General features: G+C 44.7%; 1 protein-coding gene across 3 annotated transcripts in view; it reads right to left on the reverse strand.

Annotated features, from left to right (window-relative positions):
• The window catches only part of LOC122559492 (DENN domain-containing protein 5B-like), a 359,734-nt gene that overhangs the window by 226,929 nt on the left and 111,958 nt on the right, over positions 1–20,847 (reverse strand). For 2 of the 3 annotated variants that reach the window (XM_043708993.2, XM_043708995.2), the window contains exons 2-3: positions 14,133–14,204; positions 12,042–12,151 (exon numbers count right to left, since the gene is read on the reverse strand). In XM_043708993.2, the coding sequence (XP_043564928.2) occupies positions 12,042–12,151; positions 14,133–14,204 (182 nt within the window). The remainder of the gene's footprint in view (positions 1–12,041; positions 12,152–14,132; positions 14,205–20,847) is intronic. The other variant, XM_043708996.2, reaches the window with a different exon arrangement.

A 20,847-nucleotide genomic window follows, 5' to 3' on the forward strand; every position in this document is an offset into this window, starting at 1 on the left:
GTCTAGGTAGCTGTGGGAGTTGGTGGGCTTGTAGTAGATAGCTGTGATTAGTCGGTTGCCAGAGATGGATGGAGAGGTGGTCCATGTGAATTTGAGGTCAGGGTGGAAGGCGTTAGTAAAGTTGATGAACTGTTCAACCTCCTCGTGGAAGCACGGGGCAGCGCCGATACAGTCATCGACGTAGTGGAGTTTGGGAATGCCAGTTGTTACTGCAGTTCGCAAGCGGAATACTGATTCCATGGAACCACAGGGTGAACAGGGTGGTGTATCTTGTCTTCACTGTTAGGATTAAGTTTCCCATCAAGACAGACAATATTTGTTTATGGTCATGTTATGCAAAAGAAACATCAACTTGAAGCCACGCTCCCACAAACGCGAGATCACGGATGATAATGTTTGGGTGGTAACTTCCAACATGGTTCAAAGAATCCTCATGAGGATACAGCAATGTTAGAGAGTGGAAAGTCATTGAATCTACTCACCCCTCAGTCTGCATAAGAGCTAAGAACAGTAGGTTTGTAAAACAAGGGGGATACGGTGGCATTGTTGCAATGTCACTTGACAAGAAACCCAGATCCAGGCTAATCAGCTGAGACAATGGTTCAACTGCATTGCCTATTAGACACAGGAGTAAACTAGTTCATTCAGTCCATTGTGTCTGGTCTGTTGTACAATGAGATCGTGGCTGATCTGATGATCCTCAACTCCACATCCCTCCCCTTTCCCCATAGCTCTTGATTCGCTGCGCTCCCCCCCTCCCCCCAGTTAAACATCTGTATATCTCAGCCTTGAATATACTTAATGACCCGGCCTTGACAGAGCCCACAGATTCACTACACTCTGAGAAGAAATTCTTCTCAATTTCTGTCTCAAATGTCTGTCCAAGAAATCTCCCGCAAAAGGAAACTATCTCTCCACATCTGCGCCAACAAGCTCCCCGAAGAGTTTGAATCATGTCATCTCTCATTCTTTTAAAATCCACTGAGTATAACCCAAACCTTCTCAACCTGTACTTGTAAGAAAATCCCTCCATTCCCAGTATCGACCGAGTGAACCTCCTCTGGAACCTCCAATGTCAACATTATCGTTCCTTCGATAAGGGGACCAAAACTGTTCATGGTATTCCAGCTGTGCTCTGAGTAGTTTTACTGTTTTAACAAGAATTTCCTACTTACATGATCTATTCTATTATGGGACTCCCAAATCCGTCTGTGCTGCAGTTTCTGTAGTCTCCCTTCCATTTGAACGGGATTTGTTTCTTCTGTTCTTTCAGCCAAAATGCATAACCTCAGATTATATTGCATCCACCAAGTTTCTGCCCATTCCCTTAACCTGTCTCTGACTCACTGCAGACTCTATGTATCATCCATTCCCCTCACATTCCCACCTGATTTTGTGTCACTTGCAAATTCCGCAGAAGTACATTCATGCCCGTCATCCAAATTATTAATATATATTGTAAATAATTGCAGCCCTAACACTGATCCCTCTGGCACTCCGCGAAATACGAGTTGTCATCCTTAAAATGCTCCCCTTCTACCTCTGTATTCTATGCTCTGTCATTTTCGTCACCTACAGTCAGACCCCACCACCAGAGATATATTTCCCTCCCCACTTCTATCTGCATTCTGCAGAGACCATTCCCTCTGCAACTCCCTCATTAGGTCCATGTCCCCAACAACCCACCCTCCATTGCCGACACCTTCCATTGCCACCATAACAGGTGTAAAACATGCGCTCACACCTTCCCCTTCACCTCCGTCCAAGGCCCCAAAGAATCCTTCCACATCAGGCAGAGATTTGCCTCTATATCCAAACATCTCATCAACTGTGGCTGTTGCTCTCGATGTGGTCTCCTCTACATTGGGGAGACAAGACGCCAACTCGCGGATTATTTCAGGGAACATCTCTGGGACACACGCACCAAAAAACCCCACCGTCCTGTGGCCGACTACTTCAACTCCCCTCTCCCACTCCGCCAAGGACATGCAAGTCCTGGGCCTCTTCCACTGTCAAATCCAAGCCACCTGATGCCTAGAGGATGAACTCCTCATCTTCCGCCTTCGGACCTCCAACTACATGGCATCAACATCGATTTCACCAGTTTCCTCATCTCCCCCCCACCACCTGATCCCAAATCCAACCCTCCAACTCAGCATCGCCCTCTTGAACTGTCTTACCTGTCCATCTTCCTTCCCACCTATCCACTCCACTCTCTCCTCTGACCTATCACAATCACCTCCAACCTGCATCTACCTATCTTCTTTCCCACTATTTCCCCCCCCAGCCCCTTCCCATCCACCCTCCTATTTATGTCTCAGCCCCCTTCCCCTGTCTCACATTCCTGATGAACGGCTTATGCCCGAAACGTCGATATTCCTGTTCCTGGGATGCTGCCTGACCTGCTGTGCTTTTCCAGTGCCACACGTTTTGACCTTGATGTCCACCATCTGCAGTCCTCACTTTCTCTTTCTATTAGTTAGTCAAATTTCTATCAATTATATTAGTTATAAAACCATAGGCTCTTATCTTATTAAACTGCAGCTGTCAGAACTTATCAAGCACCATTTGAAATCCATATATATTTAGTTAATTGTTTCATTTCACAGAATCCCTACAGTGTGGAAGCAGGCCATTCAGCCCATCAAGTCCACACCAACCCCTTCAAAGGGCATTTTACCCAGCGCCACTATTCCTGTAACTCCACATTTCCTCATGGCTAATTCCATCTGGCCTGCACATCCCTGGAAACTACGGGGCAATGTAGCATGGCCAATCCAGCAAATGTGTACATCTTTGGACCGTGGGAGAAAACCAGAGCATTTGAAGGAAATCCATGCAGACAATGTGCAGACTCCACACAGTCACCCCAATGGAATTGAACCCATGTCCAGAGCACTGTGAGGCAGCAGTGCTAACCACTGAGCCACCGTGTCACCTCATTGATCCTGCTTGTTATTTCCTCACAGAATTCTAATGAATTTGACACAAATGATTTCCCATTCATGAAGCCAAACTGACTCTGTTGATTATATATGTCTAAATGCTCAGCTATTACATTCTTTATCAGAGACTCTAACATTTTTCCAGTGACAAATGTTAAACTAACTGGCCTTTTGTGTCAGTTTCTTTGTTTCTTTCCCTTTTTGAATAAGGGCATCCTGATGGTGACCAGGAAACCATCCTTGGTTGTCATAAATAAACCATCTGATTCACTAATGTTCTTTTAGGGAAGGAAATCTGCCTACACGTGATTCTAGACTCTGAGTAATGCGGTTAACTCTTACCTACCATCTGAGGTGACTTAGAAAGCCATGGGATGGGTAACAAATTCCAGTAACTTCAACATCCCTTGGAAGAATAAAGCAGAAAAGTTAAGTACCTTTGGTCCAAAACTTTTGGCCAAGGACTGCTTCAATGGTCACTGGATTACCAAATAGTCTAATTACAGCACCCCCTTCCAAACTCGAAAGAGGACTGTTCTCTGGCCAATGTCACTGTCTCAGGTTTGCTGCAGTGCTCCAGCGATGCACAGCGTGAGCTGGAAGAACAACACCCCACTCTCCCCTTGGGGACCGTGCAGCCTTCCCGACTCAATATCAAGCTCAATAACTTTGGGGCATGGACTTCCCTATGTCCTAGCCCACACCCCACATATCAGTCAAAAAGTGTGGTGCTGGATAAACATAGCCGGTCAGGCAGCGTCCGAGAAGCAAGAGAGTCGACGTTTCAAGCATGACAGCTTATGCTTGAAACATCTCCTGCTCCTCGGATGCTGCCTGACCGGCTGTGCTTTTCCAGCAGCACACTTTTCGACTCTGATCTTCAGCATCTGCAATCGCCATTACCCCACACACCAGGCCTTGTGATCACACAGTCTGCCATTACACATAGTACATTGTTAGTCGCTAACAGTCTCCATTAACAGCTATTCACCCTCTTAGCCAGATCGTTACCTACTCCTTTGTCTGTCCAACTGTCTCTTTGGGCTATATCCCCATCTACTGTTTACTCCTTACCCTCTCCCCCCACCCTATCTTCTGCATAAAAAATTATATTTTCCTAGCTACCATCAGTTCTGAGGAAGGGTCACCAGACCTGAAATTTTAACTCTGATTTCTCTTCACCGATACTGCCAGACCTGCTGAGATTTTCCAGCAACTTCTCTTTTTGTTTCAAAAGGCAAATACATTCAGGAGCCCGTATTGAAGAGAAGATGAGTCCCTCAACATCACCCACTTTAGCAAAGCCGTGGAAAAGGGATTTCACACGATGAGCACCACAACCTTTGATAAAGTTGTGCGCTTTTGCAAGCAGCGTTTCTGGTTTGTTTAAAAAACATAGTGAAGGGACATTCATCATGCTCAACACTCAATCTAAGATTAACTGATATTAGAAAGCAATCCTTATTCCTGACTTCCAGCACTTACAAAGACCACCTGATCCCAGGACTCTTTCCAAAATAGTTTGGAATAAATTGAAATGATAATTTCAATGCTTTCTTGTCTCACCATGACTCACGAACTAGGGGAAAGTAATTGACATTTAAAGATTTATCTCAGGAACTCAGAATTAGCGCTGCAGCTAATTTTCTTTTGTGAAACGCTGTATTCCCACAGGACGTAAATAGACATAAAGCAGCATTGTTCAATTAGACTGTTTCACAATTATCACTAAACAACAAACTCCCTTCGACACAGCAACAGGCCATTACTGGTGCACATAGAGCACATCACTTATCCAATCAGATTTGTAGCTGGGAAATTTCTATCCAGCACAGTGGATAGGTGAGGGCCACCCTTGCAGATGCAATAGGTTCTGGAAGGTTTGAGTCTCATCAACAGCATGTGGTAGTTGGTTTATGCAAAATGCCCTGGAGCAGCTCCCAAAGCAAATGGCCTCTTTAGCATTCCACCAGTTCGGAGATCACCTTATTGAAATATGCAAGATTCAGAGGATTTTGATTTGATTTGATTGCCCATCCCGAATTGCCCTGGTGAGCTGGAGGATGTGTGTTCTCACAGGATGATGTGGGATTGAGGGGGGGGTTCTAAAACAATAGCACATGGTTTCGACACAGCATCGAGGTGAGGAGACATTTTTCTCTCGGAAATCTGTTCCTCAGAAAACAGTGGAGCCCAGGTCCTGGAGTGCATTCAAGACTGAGTCAGATGTATTTTTATTGGGAAAGAGTATTGAACAGTCAGGAAAAGTGAGGTTACGGCCACACTCAAAGCAGCCGTGATCTTATTGAATGGCAGAGTAAGTTCAAGGGGCGGAATAGTCTACTGCTATTCCTAGTTTTTATCATCTTAAACCCTTATTTCATGAGTTTTCTCTCTTTATTTTCTATAAATAATGCTCAAAGTGGGCAACTCATTCCACACATCACACTTTACTTCTCTACACAAAATAACTTTAACATAAGTGGGGAGGCGATGGCCTAGTGGTGTTATCGCAGGACTGTTAATGCAGTAGACCCAGGTAGTGTCCTGGGGGAACTTGGGTTCAAATCCCACTATGACACAGGGTGGAATGTGAATAATCTGTAATTAATACTCGACTGATGACCCTGAAACGATTGCCGACTACTGGAAAAACCCATTTGGTTCACCAATGTCCTTTAGGAAAGGAAATTGTCATCCTTGCTCCAGAGTGTTGACTCTTAACTGTAATAAATGCTGGCCTAACCAGTGACAACCTCGTCCCATTAACAAACTTTAATGTAAGGCGAAGTGCTTGAGGCAACATCTCCAGGACACCCGCACCAATCAACCCCACCGCCCCATGGCCAAACATTTCAACTCCCCCTCCCACTCTGCCGAGAGCATGCAGATCCTGGGCCTCCTCCACCGCCGCTCCCTCACCACCCGACACCTGGAGGAAGAATGCCTCATCTTCCACCTCGGCACACCTTAACCTCAGGGCATCAATGTTGACTTCACCAGTTTCTTCATTTCCTCACCCCAGTTCCAACCTGTCAGCTCAGCACCATCCTCATGACCTGTCCTACCTACCAATCTTCCTTCCCACCTATCTGCTCCACCCTCCTCTCTGACCTATCACCGTCATCCCCACCTCCATTCACCTATTGCACTCTCAGCCACCTTCTCCCCAGCCCTACCCCCCCCCCTCCCATTTAACTCTCCACCCCACAGACTCCCTGCCCTCTATTCCTGATTAAGTGCTTTTGCCTGAAACATTGATTTTCCTGCTCCTCGGATGCTGCCTGACCTGCTCTGCTTTTCCAGTGCCACTCTAATCTTGAATTTTAAAACAAGTCAAGCGGGACTAAATTGAATAGCTTCAAAAATACACCCAGTGATAAAAACACAGGCAGCAGGTCAACTTTGAGTTGCCTGTTTAGATACACGGAGTTTCATCTACAACTAGTGCAAAAAGTCTTGCTCCTGAGCTGCACCCACCAGCAGGGGCCCTGAATAGTAACCTTCCAATGTCACTGAGAGCTAGCTGTACCTCACTGGGGTGTTGCATCCAAGGTGGATGAAGTGCTGGGAGTTATTCAGAAAGGGAGCACTCCAACAGAACAATTTCGAAACTGCATTAGAGGACAACATTTGGTTTCTCAGGTTTCGGATAACTGTGTTTGTCGTTTTTTTCAGAGAAAGTAGGAAGGAGGAGAAGTGTCCTGAGGGCACAGGGGAAAAAGAAAATGGCTTTCCACAGACAGAATCGAATTTTAATGAGCTCTGATAACTATGGGATTACAATTTAGAGATCAACTTGTCGAGACCTGGATGCTGCACCACAAGTGTTAAATGACCAGACACAAGTTCAAGGTCACTAAAAATCTCTCCAGGTGACTTATGCTAGCAATACCAGCCTCTGTCACTGCTGATTGTACCTTTGCTAAACTACCAACACTCTTTCATAACCCACCAATCCCAACACTCATCCACCATCAAACCCCATCACCCACCAACTAGCCACATTGTACACCCCTTTATATCTGACCCTTTAACTCCCCACTTACTCACCGACACCTTCCCTCATCCCAAATTGCTCACTGGTTTACATTCATTTACAACATGGGCATGTTTTCATTGATAACTCAGTTTGAAATGTTTAATTTGGAGGGGGCTTCCCCTTTTCTACACTGTGGCCGCGTAAAATTCTGTGACGTTTAGCGACCGAAGGAATGGAAAGCATGGCTCTGTTGGTGAACAGAGAACCAGGGGCAAACTAACTGTTCTCCCCACTAGGGTTAGTCCTGTGAGGACAGCCCTGGCCAGAAAGGAACTGTCTAGGAAAGCTGCTCATTTCCTTTTTCTTCAGCTGCTCATTGTGCCAGTGGTGTGGAGGGCTGTCCCGTCAGGCAATTCATTGTTATCATAATTTTCTGCGTGTGTGTGTGTGTGTACGCACGCGAATATGTGGAAGGTGTGTGCGCGCGCGTATATGCGAGAGGTATGTTTGTGTGTGCGTGTTGTGTTTGTGCGCGTGTGTGCTGTGTGTGCATCTGAGTGTGGTGAGTGAGTTTGTGTGTGTGGGGTGGTGTTTTGTGCGTGTGTTTCTGTGTGTTTGTGTTTGTGTGTGTGTGTTGTGTGTGTGTGTGTGTGTGACTGTGCACATGTGTGTGGCGTTTGCGTGTGCATGAGTGTGTGGTGTTTGTGTGTGAGTGCATGCATATGTGTGGTGTTTACATGTGTGGGGTCTGTGTGTGAGTGCGTGCATGTGTGTGGTGTTTGCGTGTGTGTAGTGCATGTACATCTGTGTGTGGTGTTTTTGTGAGTGCATGCATGTGTGTGGTGTTTGTGTGTGTGTGGTGTTTTTGTGTGAGTGCGTGCATGTGTGGGGTGTTTGCGTGTGTGTGGTGCATGTACATCTGTGAGTGGTGTTTTTGTGTGAGTGCATGCATGTGTATGGTGTTTGTGTGTGGTACGTGTGCATCTGTGTGTGGTGTTTTTGTGTGAGTGCATGCATGTGTGTGGTACGTGTGCATCTGTGTGTGGTGTTTTTGTGTGAGTGCATGCATGCGTGTGGTGTTTGTGTGTGCGTCAGTGTGTGGTATTTGTGTGTCTGGGTGTGATGAGTGAGTTTGTGGGGTGGTGTTTTGTGTGTGTGTTTCTGTGTGTTCATGTGTGTATATGGGAGGGTGTGGTTGTGTGTGTGTGTTGTGTTTGTACAGGTGTGCGGTGTGTGTGGTGTTTGTGTGTCTAGGTGTGGTGAGTGAGTTTGTGTGTGTGTGGGGTGGTGTTTTGTGTGTGTGTGTTTCTGTGTGTTCATGTGTGTATGGGTGGTGTTTTGTGTGTTCTTGTGTGCACATGCACATGTACATGTAGATGTGTGCGTGGTAATCTTTGTTGCTAAATTGTCTTTGACTTGGTTTGGTTTGTTGCAGTGCCCCAAGTAGAGATGACACAGCAGTATGAAGACAATATGACAGCTACCAGGAATTTGGACCTGAACTTTCATCACCCTCTTCCTTTGGTCACACACCAGCCAGACATTAAGGGAATGGAAACCTGTTTGGTTCGGGGACATGGGAGTGTTGGATGTGTAGCCCCAGCAATGCGTGTGCAATCAACTGCAGTCTTGGGCGGCTTTCAACTCAAATAGGGTCGAGGGCCCAGTTCACCTGCTGATTTTACATAGAGAATTAAATCAAGTGAACTCTCATTCGACAGAGAACTTCACCGACCTGCTTTTCATGGGGAGTGGCATAGGCTAGTCCAGCGTTGAGAGTCATAGTGTCATACAGCACAGAAACAGATGCTTCAGTCCAACCTGCCCATGCTGACCAAATTTCCCAAACTAAACTAGTCCCGTTTGGCCCATATACTTTTAGACCTTTCTTATTCATGTATCTATCCAAATGCCTTTAATATATTGTACCTGTACCTGCATCTACCACTTCCACTGGCTGTTCATTCCACAGATGAACCACCCTCTGTATAAAAAAGTTGTTCCGCAGATCCCTTTTAAATCTTTCTCCTCTCAACTTAAAATTATGCCCTCTAGTTTTGAATGCCCGTATCTTAAAGAAAAGACCTTTGCCATTCACTTTTTCTATGTCCCTGTTGATTTACAAGCCTCTGTAAGCTCACCCCTCAGTCTCCTATGTTCCTTTTAACCCAAACCCTTCGGTCCCAGTAACATTCTGGTAAATCTTTCTGTACCTCTCCAATTTAATAATATCTATCCTATAGCAGGGCAAACAGAACTGTACTCCAAAAGTGGTCTCATCAACATCCTTAACAACCTCAACATGACATCCCAACTCCTGGACACAATGGTCTGTGAAATGAAGTAAAGAATATCTTGCTTTCTTAACCCCCCTTCCTGATGAAGGGCTTCTGCCCAAAACATCGATTTTTCTGCTCCTCGGATGCTGCCTGACCTGCTGTGCTTTTCCAGCACCCCTCGAATCTTCAGCATCTGCAGTACCCACTTTTGCCTTCTTAACCACCCTGCCTACCTGTGGTGCAACATTTCAATGAACTTCGTACCTGAACCCTTCAGTCTTTCTAATTTCCTTAGGGAAAGACCACCACTGCTTTTCCCAATCCTGCACCATTCATGATTAGGTTAGATTCCCTATTGGTGTAGTCAGGCCATTTGGCCCAACAAGTCCATTTCAATCCTCTGAAGAGTAACCCACCCAGACCCATCCCCCACGTTTACCCCTGACTAATGCACCTAACACTATGGGCAATTTAGCACGACCAATTCACCTGACCTGCACATCTTTGGATTGCAAGGTTTGTAGCTCAGGTTGAGGTTTAGGGTGTAGGTTTGCTCTCTGAGCTGTGGGTTTGATATCCATCTTTGGATTGTGGGAGGAAACCGGAGTACCTGCAGGAAACCCACACAGACACAGGGAGAATGTGTAAACTCCACACAGACAGTCATCCGAGGCTGGAATCCCGGGTCCCTGGTGCTGTGAGGCAGCAGTGCTAACCACTGAGCCACCGTACTCATGAGTGCACCAATGTCTGGGAGTAACTGGCTTGTGCACAAGCTGAGGAACCAGCAAGAAATCCTTTAGCTCCTGGCACACCATCCCTTTGACTACAGATTGGAAGAGCTATAGGAAGTATTAAACATGTAAGGAATCATAGCAAGGTCCTGAAGCAAGCAACCCACAACTAACCACAGATGATCCCTTTAATTTGGGCTGGGGGGGGGGGAGGGGGGAGGTCCTTCCTTCATTTTGAGATGAATTCAGCTGTATGTTTTAGAGAGGGCACTATCTGTGCTTCAGAAAAGTATCAGTGGCAAGAAACAAGCACTTTTGTTGGAAACATCCAACATTCTAACCAAGACTGTATCCAGCAATGACACACAGGCATAGGGTCAATTATATGGAGGTGTCTTATACAAGATAATGACTGTGAAGGGGTTAATATTTGGCTTCACCCACTCTACCAATGTCACACAGTCTGTGGTTGGGCACAAGAAATGCTACTTCAGCTTTCAGAGGAAGCAAGTGTACTCACTCACGAAGGTCTGAGGCCCAACAAAATGTGCTTATTGCACTTATGCAACGTAGTCCCCAAAGGGCGTATTAAGTACACATAAATCCGACACAGTCCTGATCTCCACAGCGCACACAAGACTGGTGCTACCCAGCCCAATGTGATCATATTGCTTGCTGTATTGTTGCAGAGTCAAAACCCTGCATTTCCCCATTGAAATACACTGGGACAGTATTGTCACCGTGTCAGCTGTACAAGATCTTCTGAAGCAAATTGAGGGGGTGGACAATGAGTACCAATAAGACCCGCACGCCCAAAACAAACTTAAAGCATTTTTTTTTAAACGGTCCTCAACAGTTGCCGAAATGCCAAAGTAACTCCCATGAATTAGCTAACACTGGAACAACTAATGAATCCAGATATCGGGGTGAAATAACTATCCAAGGGCTTTTTCTATTCCAGATTTACCTCAGGGTTAGCAGATTGCACACAACAAAGTATTAAGGTGAGAAAGAAATTCAATTGTGCCCTACATGGGTGGCTCAGTGGTTAGCACTGCTGCCTCATAGCACCAGGGACCCAGGTTCGATTCCAGCCTCGGGCAGCTGTTTGTGTGGAGTTTGCACATTCTCCCCGTGTCTGCATGGATTCCTCTGGGTGCTCCGGATTCCTCCCATAGTCCAAAGATGTGCAGGTTAGGTGATTTGGCCATGCTAAATTGCCCATAGTGTTAGGTGCATTAGTCAGAGGGAAATGGGTCTGGGTGGGTTACTCTTCGGAGGGTCGCTGTGGACTTGTTGGGCTGAAGGGCCAGGTTCTACACTCTAGGTAATCTAATCATTAGTTACCTTTGCCCTGCTGGGAGAAGCTAGGGCTCACAATTGACAGTCAAACTTGACTTGAACAGTAACTAATTCTGAGTTAGACCTGCATCCCCCACAAAAACCTCATCAAGATGTGGTTCTGGAATGGTAGGTAAAGGGAGCCTCCGAGACAGGCATCCAGAAATCAACCCTCTCCTGTCCTGTAGATTACCTCAAGCAGACCACCCTCTGTGGCATTACCCTCCACCTGCATCCATCTATCGCTTTCCCAGCTACCTTCCCCCCAGCCACACCCCCATCCTCCTGCATGCCTTCCCGCCATTCCTGATGTAGGGCTTATGCCCGAAATGTCGATTCTTCTGCTCCTTGGATGCTGTCTGACCTGCTGTGCTTTTCCAGTACCAGACTTCTCAACTTTGCTTTTGTATAATGCCTTTCACAACCTCAGGACGACCCAAAGCAATTTGTAGCCAATGACATAGTTGGTGAAGTGTTGTCACTGTTGGAAAAACAGTTGCCAATTTGCATGCAGCATATTCTTGCAACTAACAATAAGATAGATGGCCAGGTGGTCTATTTTAAGTTGAGGAGTAAATCTTGACTAGGGTAAAAATGAGATGAAAAGGTCATAGTCCTTGCTGCATGTCTGCAATGGATAGAAGTGAGCATACCAATTATTTACTTTGGAGCTTTAGAAAAACCAAGGGGTTCATATATGGGTCTGGATCCATTGGCTGTATGGCTAATAATAAAAAGGGCTTTACAATTCGCTACTCACCATATTGACTGCATCTTGATCGAAAGGGTTGTATTCAACATTCTGGGGATAGTGAGCTAAAACTTTGGACTTGAACGTTCTCCTCAATGGGCTTTGATCAAAGTTTTCTCCTAAGAGATGAAAAGAGAGAATTAAATCATGTAGTAATGACCATGGAACTTCAACAGATGGCTCTCCAACTCATTGTCGAAAGATAGTGAACATTGAAAACTTACCTCATTGAGAGAACATCTTTCAAAAACTTGCATTACCAACATCTGGGCTTTTATAAAGATAAAAAAAATCCATGCAGCAGCACTCGGAAAGGTCTCAGGATTTGCAGACACATCACCTCGTGCTAAATAGCGCAGGATAGTGTCTAATTTCAACACACTCACCAGAACCGACCCTTAATAAGGTGTTGCTACTTCTTCCTCCCCAAGCAGGACCAGCCAAACTCAAGGAATGGGAAATGATAATATGTGAACTCGGTTCCCAACACTTATGATACAGTTCTTGTCTCCATGTTACAGAACGGTACTGGGGATGTTGCATAATAAAAATGCAAGGCTGATACCAGAACTGAGATATCATCAGAAGAGATTAGGATCCTCTACTGAAGAGACGTGATTGAGGTCTTTTACGAATTTGGAAGGGTTAACACAGACAAGGTGCTTTCATCACTGGGGAGATCTAGACTGTGGGCCAGAGGTACAAGATAATCATGAATAAATCCAAAGGGGAATTTAGTGTAAACACTCGAGCGCAGAGGCTGGTGTTAATGCAGAGTTTGCTAACTGAAGGAGTATTGGAGATGGACAGTGTGAGTGCGTCTACGGGAACCTAGAGAAACACAGATGGGAGAAAGGAATAGAAGGACATGTTAATAGAGTGAGATGAGGAGATTCATTTGGGGCATGAACATCACCATTGAAGAGTGAGGCTGAATGGCCTATTTCTGTGCTGCCAAATTCTATATTGAAGGGACCCTTACGACGGCCATCATTGCAAGAATATTCCAGCATATCAGGCGTCAAACTGAATCGTGCAGTCCAACTTCTCACAGACCGCTCTCAGGCTTAGTTACTGCAAGTGGTTCTGGGGTCCTGAGGGGGAGGGAGGGGAGCAAGCAGATAATGGGTTTGGGTTCCTTGTTCGACACACTGAAAAAATGTGTCCTGGTGGAAGCTGGGTGACAATCGCAAGCTGCAGGTGAGGCCCGTCATAGTCAAATTTCTCAGCCAAGCTCACTGCCCTGCCTCACATCGAAACCAGTGGCAACTTGGATGAAAAAAATCAGAAATATGTATAATAAGCTCTAAAAATCATACATCAGTGTCCCAGGCAGAGAAGGGGAGAAAAAAAAACATTAAACATCCCCAAACTGGTCAAAAACAGGCACAGATTATTTCAACATCACTGCAAATTCAGGAAAGGCATTAATCACAATATGAACACTTGTAAATAGAAATACTTAGCCAACAGTTGAAAGGAGCTTACCCATTCTTACCCATTTTTAAATCTTTTCAGGATATTATGAGTTAGAATTAATGATTGGCAGGAACAGCCTAATTTGTTTAAATTAATAGTAAAACAAGGCAAGTCAGCAGGGTTAGAAGTCATGCAATGAGACATGGCAGCCCTCTCCTGAGCCCAGAGGGTCAGAGGTCTCTGTTTAGCTGCCAGTTATCCTGAAGGGAGTGCAATAGAAACATAAGTTCTGGGTCACCACCACCACCACCACCACCACCATAGAAAAGGAGAACATCGAGTGTCTCTGAAGAGAGGCCCATCACCAACACCAGTAAACTAATACAAGACGTCAACCCCCAAATTTTACTCAAGCCAGCAAAGGTCTCCGTGGATTGTTGAAGATGGAGAAGTGAAGGATCATTAGTTTGGAAGACAGTGCTAGCCTAGTTTAGCGAGAGGAAAACATTCTACAGTCAACTGCAGCAGCTGCATCCCAATAAGACCCAGAATCCTGCTCAGGCTGGAATGATGGGTCAGCTGGGATGACAGCAGAATTTCCAGAGTTCGGGAAAGCAGAGGGTGATGCACTCGCAGAGCAAACAGAAAGGTGAGAGATCTTGCATGTTTTCCACTGTTTACCTGAAGCTTTGATTGGACATGGAGTGTCTTGTCTCCTGCTATATCGCTTTGCTTCTAGCCACTGGCATAGTGCTATACAACACAAATAAAAGAGACAAAACGGTGGGTGAAAATAAATGCAAAAGTAAAAAAAAAATTGCTTCGAAAGGTGGTTAGGAACATTAAACTGTTAAGAAAGACACAACAAGTGTACACAGACCGTTTTAAACACACAATAAAATGCACAGCACAAAGACAGCAGCTCAGCTCATTATGGCATCAGAATTCTCTCCCATCCCAACGTCTGGTTTAAGGATTAATAAGTTCCTTCCACTACCATTCTTTTAAGCAGTGCTTTTTTGTTATTGCTTTACCAATAAAAAAAAATCTACATTCATCGATACTAAATCAGTTCTGTCCCGTTTTTACATACCAACACGGGAATTTGACATTACCTGCAGTTGCAGACACCAAAGGCATTTCTTACTCATGCAGGACACTATTTACATACATTGAGGCAATGAGAGGGTCTGATCATTGAACAGACGCTCGTTTTACTTCAGCAGTGGTCTTTCTCCACTGCGCCTCGGCGGCAGCTTGCCCCAAGCTTTAACGTGTCCCTCAGCACGTAGTCCTGAACCTTCGAACGTGCCAGTTTGCAGCATTCGGCTGAGCTTAACTCCTTGCCCTGGAAGACTAACATGTTTCGGGCAGACCAAAGAACATCTTTCACCGAGTTGATGGTCCTCCAGGCACAGTCGATGTTTGTCTCGGTGTGCATCCCGGGGAACAGCCCGTACAGCACAGAGTCCTGTGTCACGGAGCTGCTTGAGATGAACCTTGACAAAAACCACTACATGTCTCTCCAGACCTTCTTAACAAAGACATGTTGCAGCAGATGAGTCACAGTCTCCTCCCTACCCCCACCACTTCAAACGTTCCTTTGAGTAGTGCCAATAGCCACAAGGCAAGTCAGCAGGGTTAAAAGACATGCAATGAGACATGGCAGCCCTCTCCCGAGTACAGAGGGTCAGAGGTCTCTATTTAGCTGTCCCTGCCAGTTATCCTGAAGGGAGTGCAGTAGAAACACAAGTTCTGGGTCACCATCACCACCACCACCTCCACAGAAAAGGAAAAGAACGAGTATCTCAGAAGAGAGGCCCATCACCAAAATCAGGTACAAATCTAACTCTACATGTAAAGATCCGCAATCAATTGTCAACCCTGGTGCCAGCTTCAGCTGGTGGTGAGGGTGAGGGTGGGGGTGGGGTGCAATATGGGCTCATTTTTAAACTGTAACCATCTTCATGGCTCCTGATTGATTAACCTGGATGCCAAAACAAGCTAAGCCAACTAGCTGCACAATTGTGTTGCCAACTGTGATGCATCAAGGGGGAGTCCAGAACTAGACAGGATAGGTTTAGGGTGAGAGGGGTAAAATTTAAAAGGGACCTAAGGGGCACCTTATTCACATAGAGGATGGTGTGAGAATGGAATGAGCTGCCGGAGGAAGTGATGGAGGCTGGTACAATTACAACATGTATAAGTCATCTGGATGAGTATGTGAATAGGGAAGGTTTAGAGAGATATGGGTGAAGTAGTGGCAAATAGGACTAGATTAGGTTAGGATATATGGTCGCATGGACAAGTTAGACCAAATGATCTGTTTCTGTGTTGTATATCATTATGACTCTATGTGCAGGTTAGGTGGATTGGCCATGGGAAACGCTGGGTTACGGGGGCAGGGTAGGTGAGATGCTGTTCAAAGGATCAATGTGGACTCGATGGGCTGAATGGCCTGCTTCCACACTGCACGGGATTCCATGATTCTACATTCTAACAGGGTCTGAACAAGATTACTACTCCCCCACCCACTGATAAATGGATCCAATCACTCACATTTCAAAACAGGTGGGAGGCACAATTGAGTAAACAGAATTTAAAAATCAAACTGACAAGACGTCTGATTAAAAGGAGATGGGTTACTCAGAGATTGTGATCAATGTTAACATAAGGTAATTGCAGTCCATCTCCTCTTTGAGCTTTGCCAGTAATGAAGATCAGTCAAAAATAAGGAGTTTTGTTTTCTAACCACGTATCTTCAAATGACTGCAAACTCCAACTGAGAAATGATTCCTGGTTTCTCTTTTCCCCACACACTTCTTGTTTCTCATGTAACGTTCTTAGCAAGCCAATAACACTCTTCCTTCCTCCCAATGTACCTGAAATCTTCAGTTGCTAGGAGACAGCTCTGCCAATCAACAACAGCAGCTGCCTTTTGACAAAACCCAATGAATGTCTCTGTTCAAACCATTGCAATGATCTCACCGTCAAGCTCATTCTATCCCAGTGCCGTGAAACTGGGAAACTATATACATCTCTCAACCTTCCCCTTTTCGCTGCAGACTGTTCAAACCCACAATTTAATCACTATTTACAGATTTACTTCTCATTCCATTTATTACTTGATCTTTCATCTTATTCAGAAAAATACAAAATCTATGTTGGTGCCTAAAACTTTGTGTAGCACCAGGAATAATTCAACTGGACACAACTGCAAGAACTTCTTATCAATTCTCAACATTGCCAGGCATATATTCCCGTGAGTTAAAAGGTACAGCAACGGGCTCCAACATTGTGTCGGTGTCCAGGCTGACACAGATTTAGAGAGTGTATGGACAGGTCCAGGCAATGAGCCATGCTATTTGACTACCCTTCTGTCTTCTATGGTTATGCCCACATCTAAGAGGGAACATGTGGTACACATTGTCAGACCTTCCATGACCGATGGGCTCACTGGGGACGAAGGTGGATCATCTACCTCCCCAGCCTTTCCAAAATGACTCCTCCGCACCATTTTGTGAGCTTCATTTGTGATTTGGAGTTTACTACTACAGTGCCCTTCAGTGCTGCCAATTCTAATATTTGTTTCATTTGGACAATCAGATGTTATTTAAAACAGCAGAATCGTATTATAGTTACAGCTATTATCAATGCAATGCCAATCAGCCTGTCAAATCTGTGCTGGCTTTCAGCAATACTCATTCAGTTTGTCCCATGCACACAGATATTAATCCAATTCCCTTGAGAACCATGACTAATCCCCTTCCATCTTACTCTCAGACAGTGCATGACAGATTCTAACCACGTGTTATGACTTTTTTTTTCACTCATTCACGGGTTAAGGGCGTGGCTGGCCAGCATTTATTGGAGTCCCTAATTACGCATAGTGCAGTTAAGAGTCAACCACATTGCTGAGAGTCCGGAGTCACATAGGATGGCAGACTTCCATTCCTGAAAGGGGATCAGTGAACGAGGTTGGTTTCCAACACTCAACAATGGATTCACGGTCGTTGTCAGATTCTTAATTCCAGATTTTTTTTTATTGTGATCAATTCCCATCATCTGGTGTGGTTGGATTCAAATCCACATTCCCAGAACATTCCAGTGATAATACCACTAAGCCATCTCCTCCCCTCAAAGTGTTCATGTCACTTTTGCCACACTCGTTAAATCAATGCACTCTGGTTGTAAACAGTTCTGCCAAAGGGAACAGTTTCTCTCTATGCAGGCCCCTCACAATGCTAAATAGCTTGGACCAATCTCCTCTCAACCATTCCCATTAGGCTTCCTCGAGCGTGTCTCACCATCAAACACCTAGGTCGAGGGAGGGAATGATGGGAAACACTTATCGCTCTCACTTTCAGCTGGATATTTGGCTGCTTGCAGCCTTTGTAACAAGCCAGCTGTGACCAGTTCAGGGTGTCATGCTACAGAAAGGAAATATTAGCCATGGAATGGAGTTCAATGAAACATTGACCAACATCAGACTAGGACTTAAAGGGTTAAATTGTGACATAACATGTTATGTGGACTTTTATTCCCTCTAAAAAAAAAGGAAAAAGACTGACCTAATTGAAGTGTTTAAAATTAAAATGACTTGCAGACCATTCCCTCTTGTGAAAGAATCAGGAACAAGGGAATAGAATTTGAAAATTGATCATTCAGGCATGAAGTCAGGAAATCAATATCAAAACATAACATCAATATCGTAAATCCATTTATCTATTTTGGTTCCTTCTGACCCTGACACAGCTAAGGTCTAATTCTAGTCGGGTTTAACATTATCAATTAACATTGCCTCGATGGCTGTGTAAGGGTAAGAGTTCCTGTAAGATGGAGTATGGCTTCAGAGTCCAGCACTCATCTTCGCGATCCACTTTTCTTTTCATTCCTTTTTGTTCTCCCCTCTTGTCCTTTGTTTCCTCATTGATTTTCTCTTTTATTTTACTTAGGTCTTGCTGAAGGGCTCAGTTGCTGCAACAGCATCGGCAGCGAATGGGCCCAGCGCTGACTCGTGACGGCTGTGTTGATTTTGGGTTCCCGGTGGCATCTGGTCCACTGCAGATTCATGGAGGCGGAGGGGAGTTTGGGCTCAGTTCCCGTCGGTAATGGCTGAATCGATGAGGCGGACCCGATGCAGACAGATGGCAACGGCAGAGTAGAGTTTCAGCCAGTGTGGTGCCCAGTGTCATCTGCATTGGCGAGGTCCAGTCAGGACTCATAGTGGTGAGGGCATCAGTGGAGCTGAAAATGTGTTGCTGGAAAAGCGCAGCAGGTCAGGCAGCATCTAGGGAACAGGAGAATCGACGTTTCGGGCATAAGCCCTTCTTCAGGATTCCTGAAGAAGAGCTTATGCCCGAAACGTTGATTCTCCTGTTCCCTGGATGCTGCCTGACCTGCTGCGCTTTTCCAGCAACACATTTTCAGCTCTGATCTCCAGCATCTGCAGACCTCACTTTCTCCTCAAGGGCATCAGTGGAGTCAAGATGGCGCTGAAGAGTGGCGACTTTTGTTCCAATGGCATTGGCGCAGTGAAAGGGACCCGTGCCTGGTCATCTGGTGGAGTACTGAACAAGAAGAACTGTAAAGCTGAACACTTTTTCTTTATTTCTTTATTTTTCTGCTTTCACACTCTATGTTCTGGTTTATTTTTCTGTGTTTGAAGATGGCGCTGGAGCATGGCGAAACTGTACGACACCTTTCATTGTGTTTTGTAACAAGATACACATGACAATGAATAAATGAAATCAAATCAGCTCCAGTTTTCCACATCCCCATTGTGTGCATAGGTACTTCCAATCACTTTTGAACTGCTTCAATCTAATGCTGAAGTTATTGTGGAAGCACGGTCAAGGTTAGAATCACGTGTAATTGTATGTATTAATATTGTACAATTAATCCTCATCACATGATAAGACCATGGGAAACACACATTCACAGCACACACAGTGGATATGAAACCACAGAATCTATTTCAGATTTCTGGCTCACGTGCTATGCAATGCCTGCAGCTACATGCATTCCTGGGCGATTATCTGGTTGCATTGCAAGAACCAACACAAAAAATTTATAGGAGGGAATGGGTTTTGACTTTATTAGTCCTTAGCATTTTGGGCGTTTACTGGCAGAAACCAGAGCATTGGAACCCCTGCACAATTGCTCCTTCAGATGTTACCATTTCTTTCCATGTCATCAAGAAATGAATCGAGAGTTTCCCCATTATTTTGACTTTCGTTTTTCTCTCACAACCAGTTCTTTTAGTCACTTGGTATAACGGAACTGGAGTTTTGCTGAAAAAAGATACATGTTGTTGAAGTTTTATGCCATACACTCACCAGGCCAATTCACAGGAAAACCCAAATTAATTAAATAGATGTTTCTACTGTATGAGAATAAAGCGTTAGCAAGTAAATTCTAATGGATCGAGGCATTACCATAGAGAGAGCACCAGTTAATGATGACTGACAGTTAACTCCAAGGCCTTGTCTAAATTGAAAACGAGGCAAGTTGACTCCAATTGATAAGGGCATTGCCCAGAGAAATGAACCAGAGAATGGCTGTGACTTATTCTTTTGAGTTGAAACTGACACACAATGTGTGTGTGTGTTATTTTCATTTGCATGTTATGATACACTATTCAGGGAACGGACTTAATGTTAATAAGTTGTTAAATTGCAACTCTTCAGTGACAATGTATGGGTTTTAAATAAACTGTTGCTACATAGGGAACAGCACACAAAATTCAATGCACATTTCATCGTGGATAGAGAGGTATCTCAGGCTTGCCTCCAATAAGCGAGATTCTACTTGTATCATATTAGCCACTTGTTTTGTTACTCTAACATGTCTTATGTTTTGTGTGTATGTGGTTAATATTCTTTGACTCTTGCTCCTTGCTATTTTGTGCTTGTGTTCGATGGAAATATTGCTTATGAATATTAGGTCAGATTGAAACGCCTGACCTTTGAAAGTTTTCTCCTTCTTTGGTATTAAAAAATTTCACTCAACTGTGAGAATCGATCATAAATCCTGCAACCAAAATTGTTCTCCAAACTGTCCTTCACTGAACAATTGTAATGTGCCATTCTTAAGGCACTCAGATTTTCTACTGAAGCTCTCAGACACAAATTGAGAGGCCTTTGGCCCAACAATCGGTGATCAGGATGCTTATTGTGTTAGTTTACAGAAGTGCTAGTTTGGCAAGGTCTTGCTCAAACTCATTCTCTCTTCATCAAGTGTACAAGCCATCAGAAACCGCCTTACTTGAGCCTTTGAGAGAGCCTCGCTTTGTAACAAGGAAGTATTCCTTTAAGCTGGTGCAGTTTGACTAATCCGGCTCAAAATAGCATTAAAAATAGGTATTTTTCAATCAGATTTTCTAGTCCAATCAGTG

The sequence above is a fragment of the Chiloscyllium plagiosum genome, unplaced genomic scaffold, assembly GCF_037043375.1.
Source record: "Chiloscyllium plagiosum isolate Xiang-an unplaced genomic scaffold, Cpla_swu_hap1 HiC_scaffold_19, whole genome shotgun sequence".
Lineage (NCBI taxonomy): Eukaryota > Metazoa > Chordata > Chondrichthyes > Orectolobiformes > Hemiscylliidae > Chiloscyllium > Chiloscyllium plagiosum.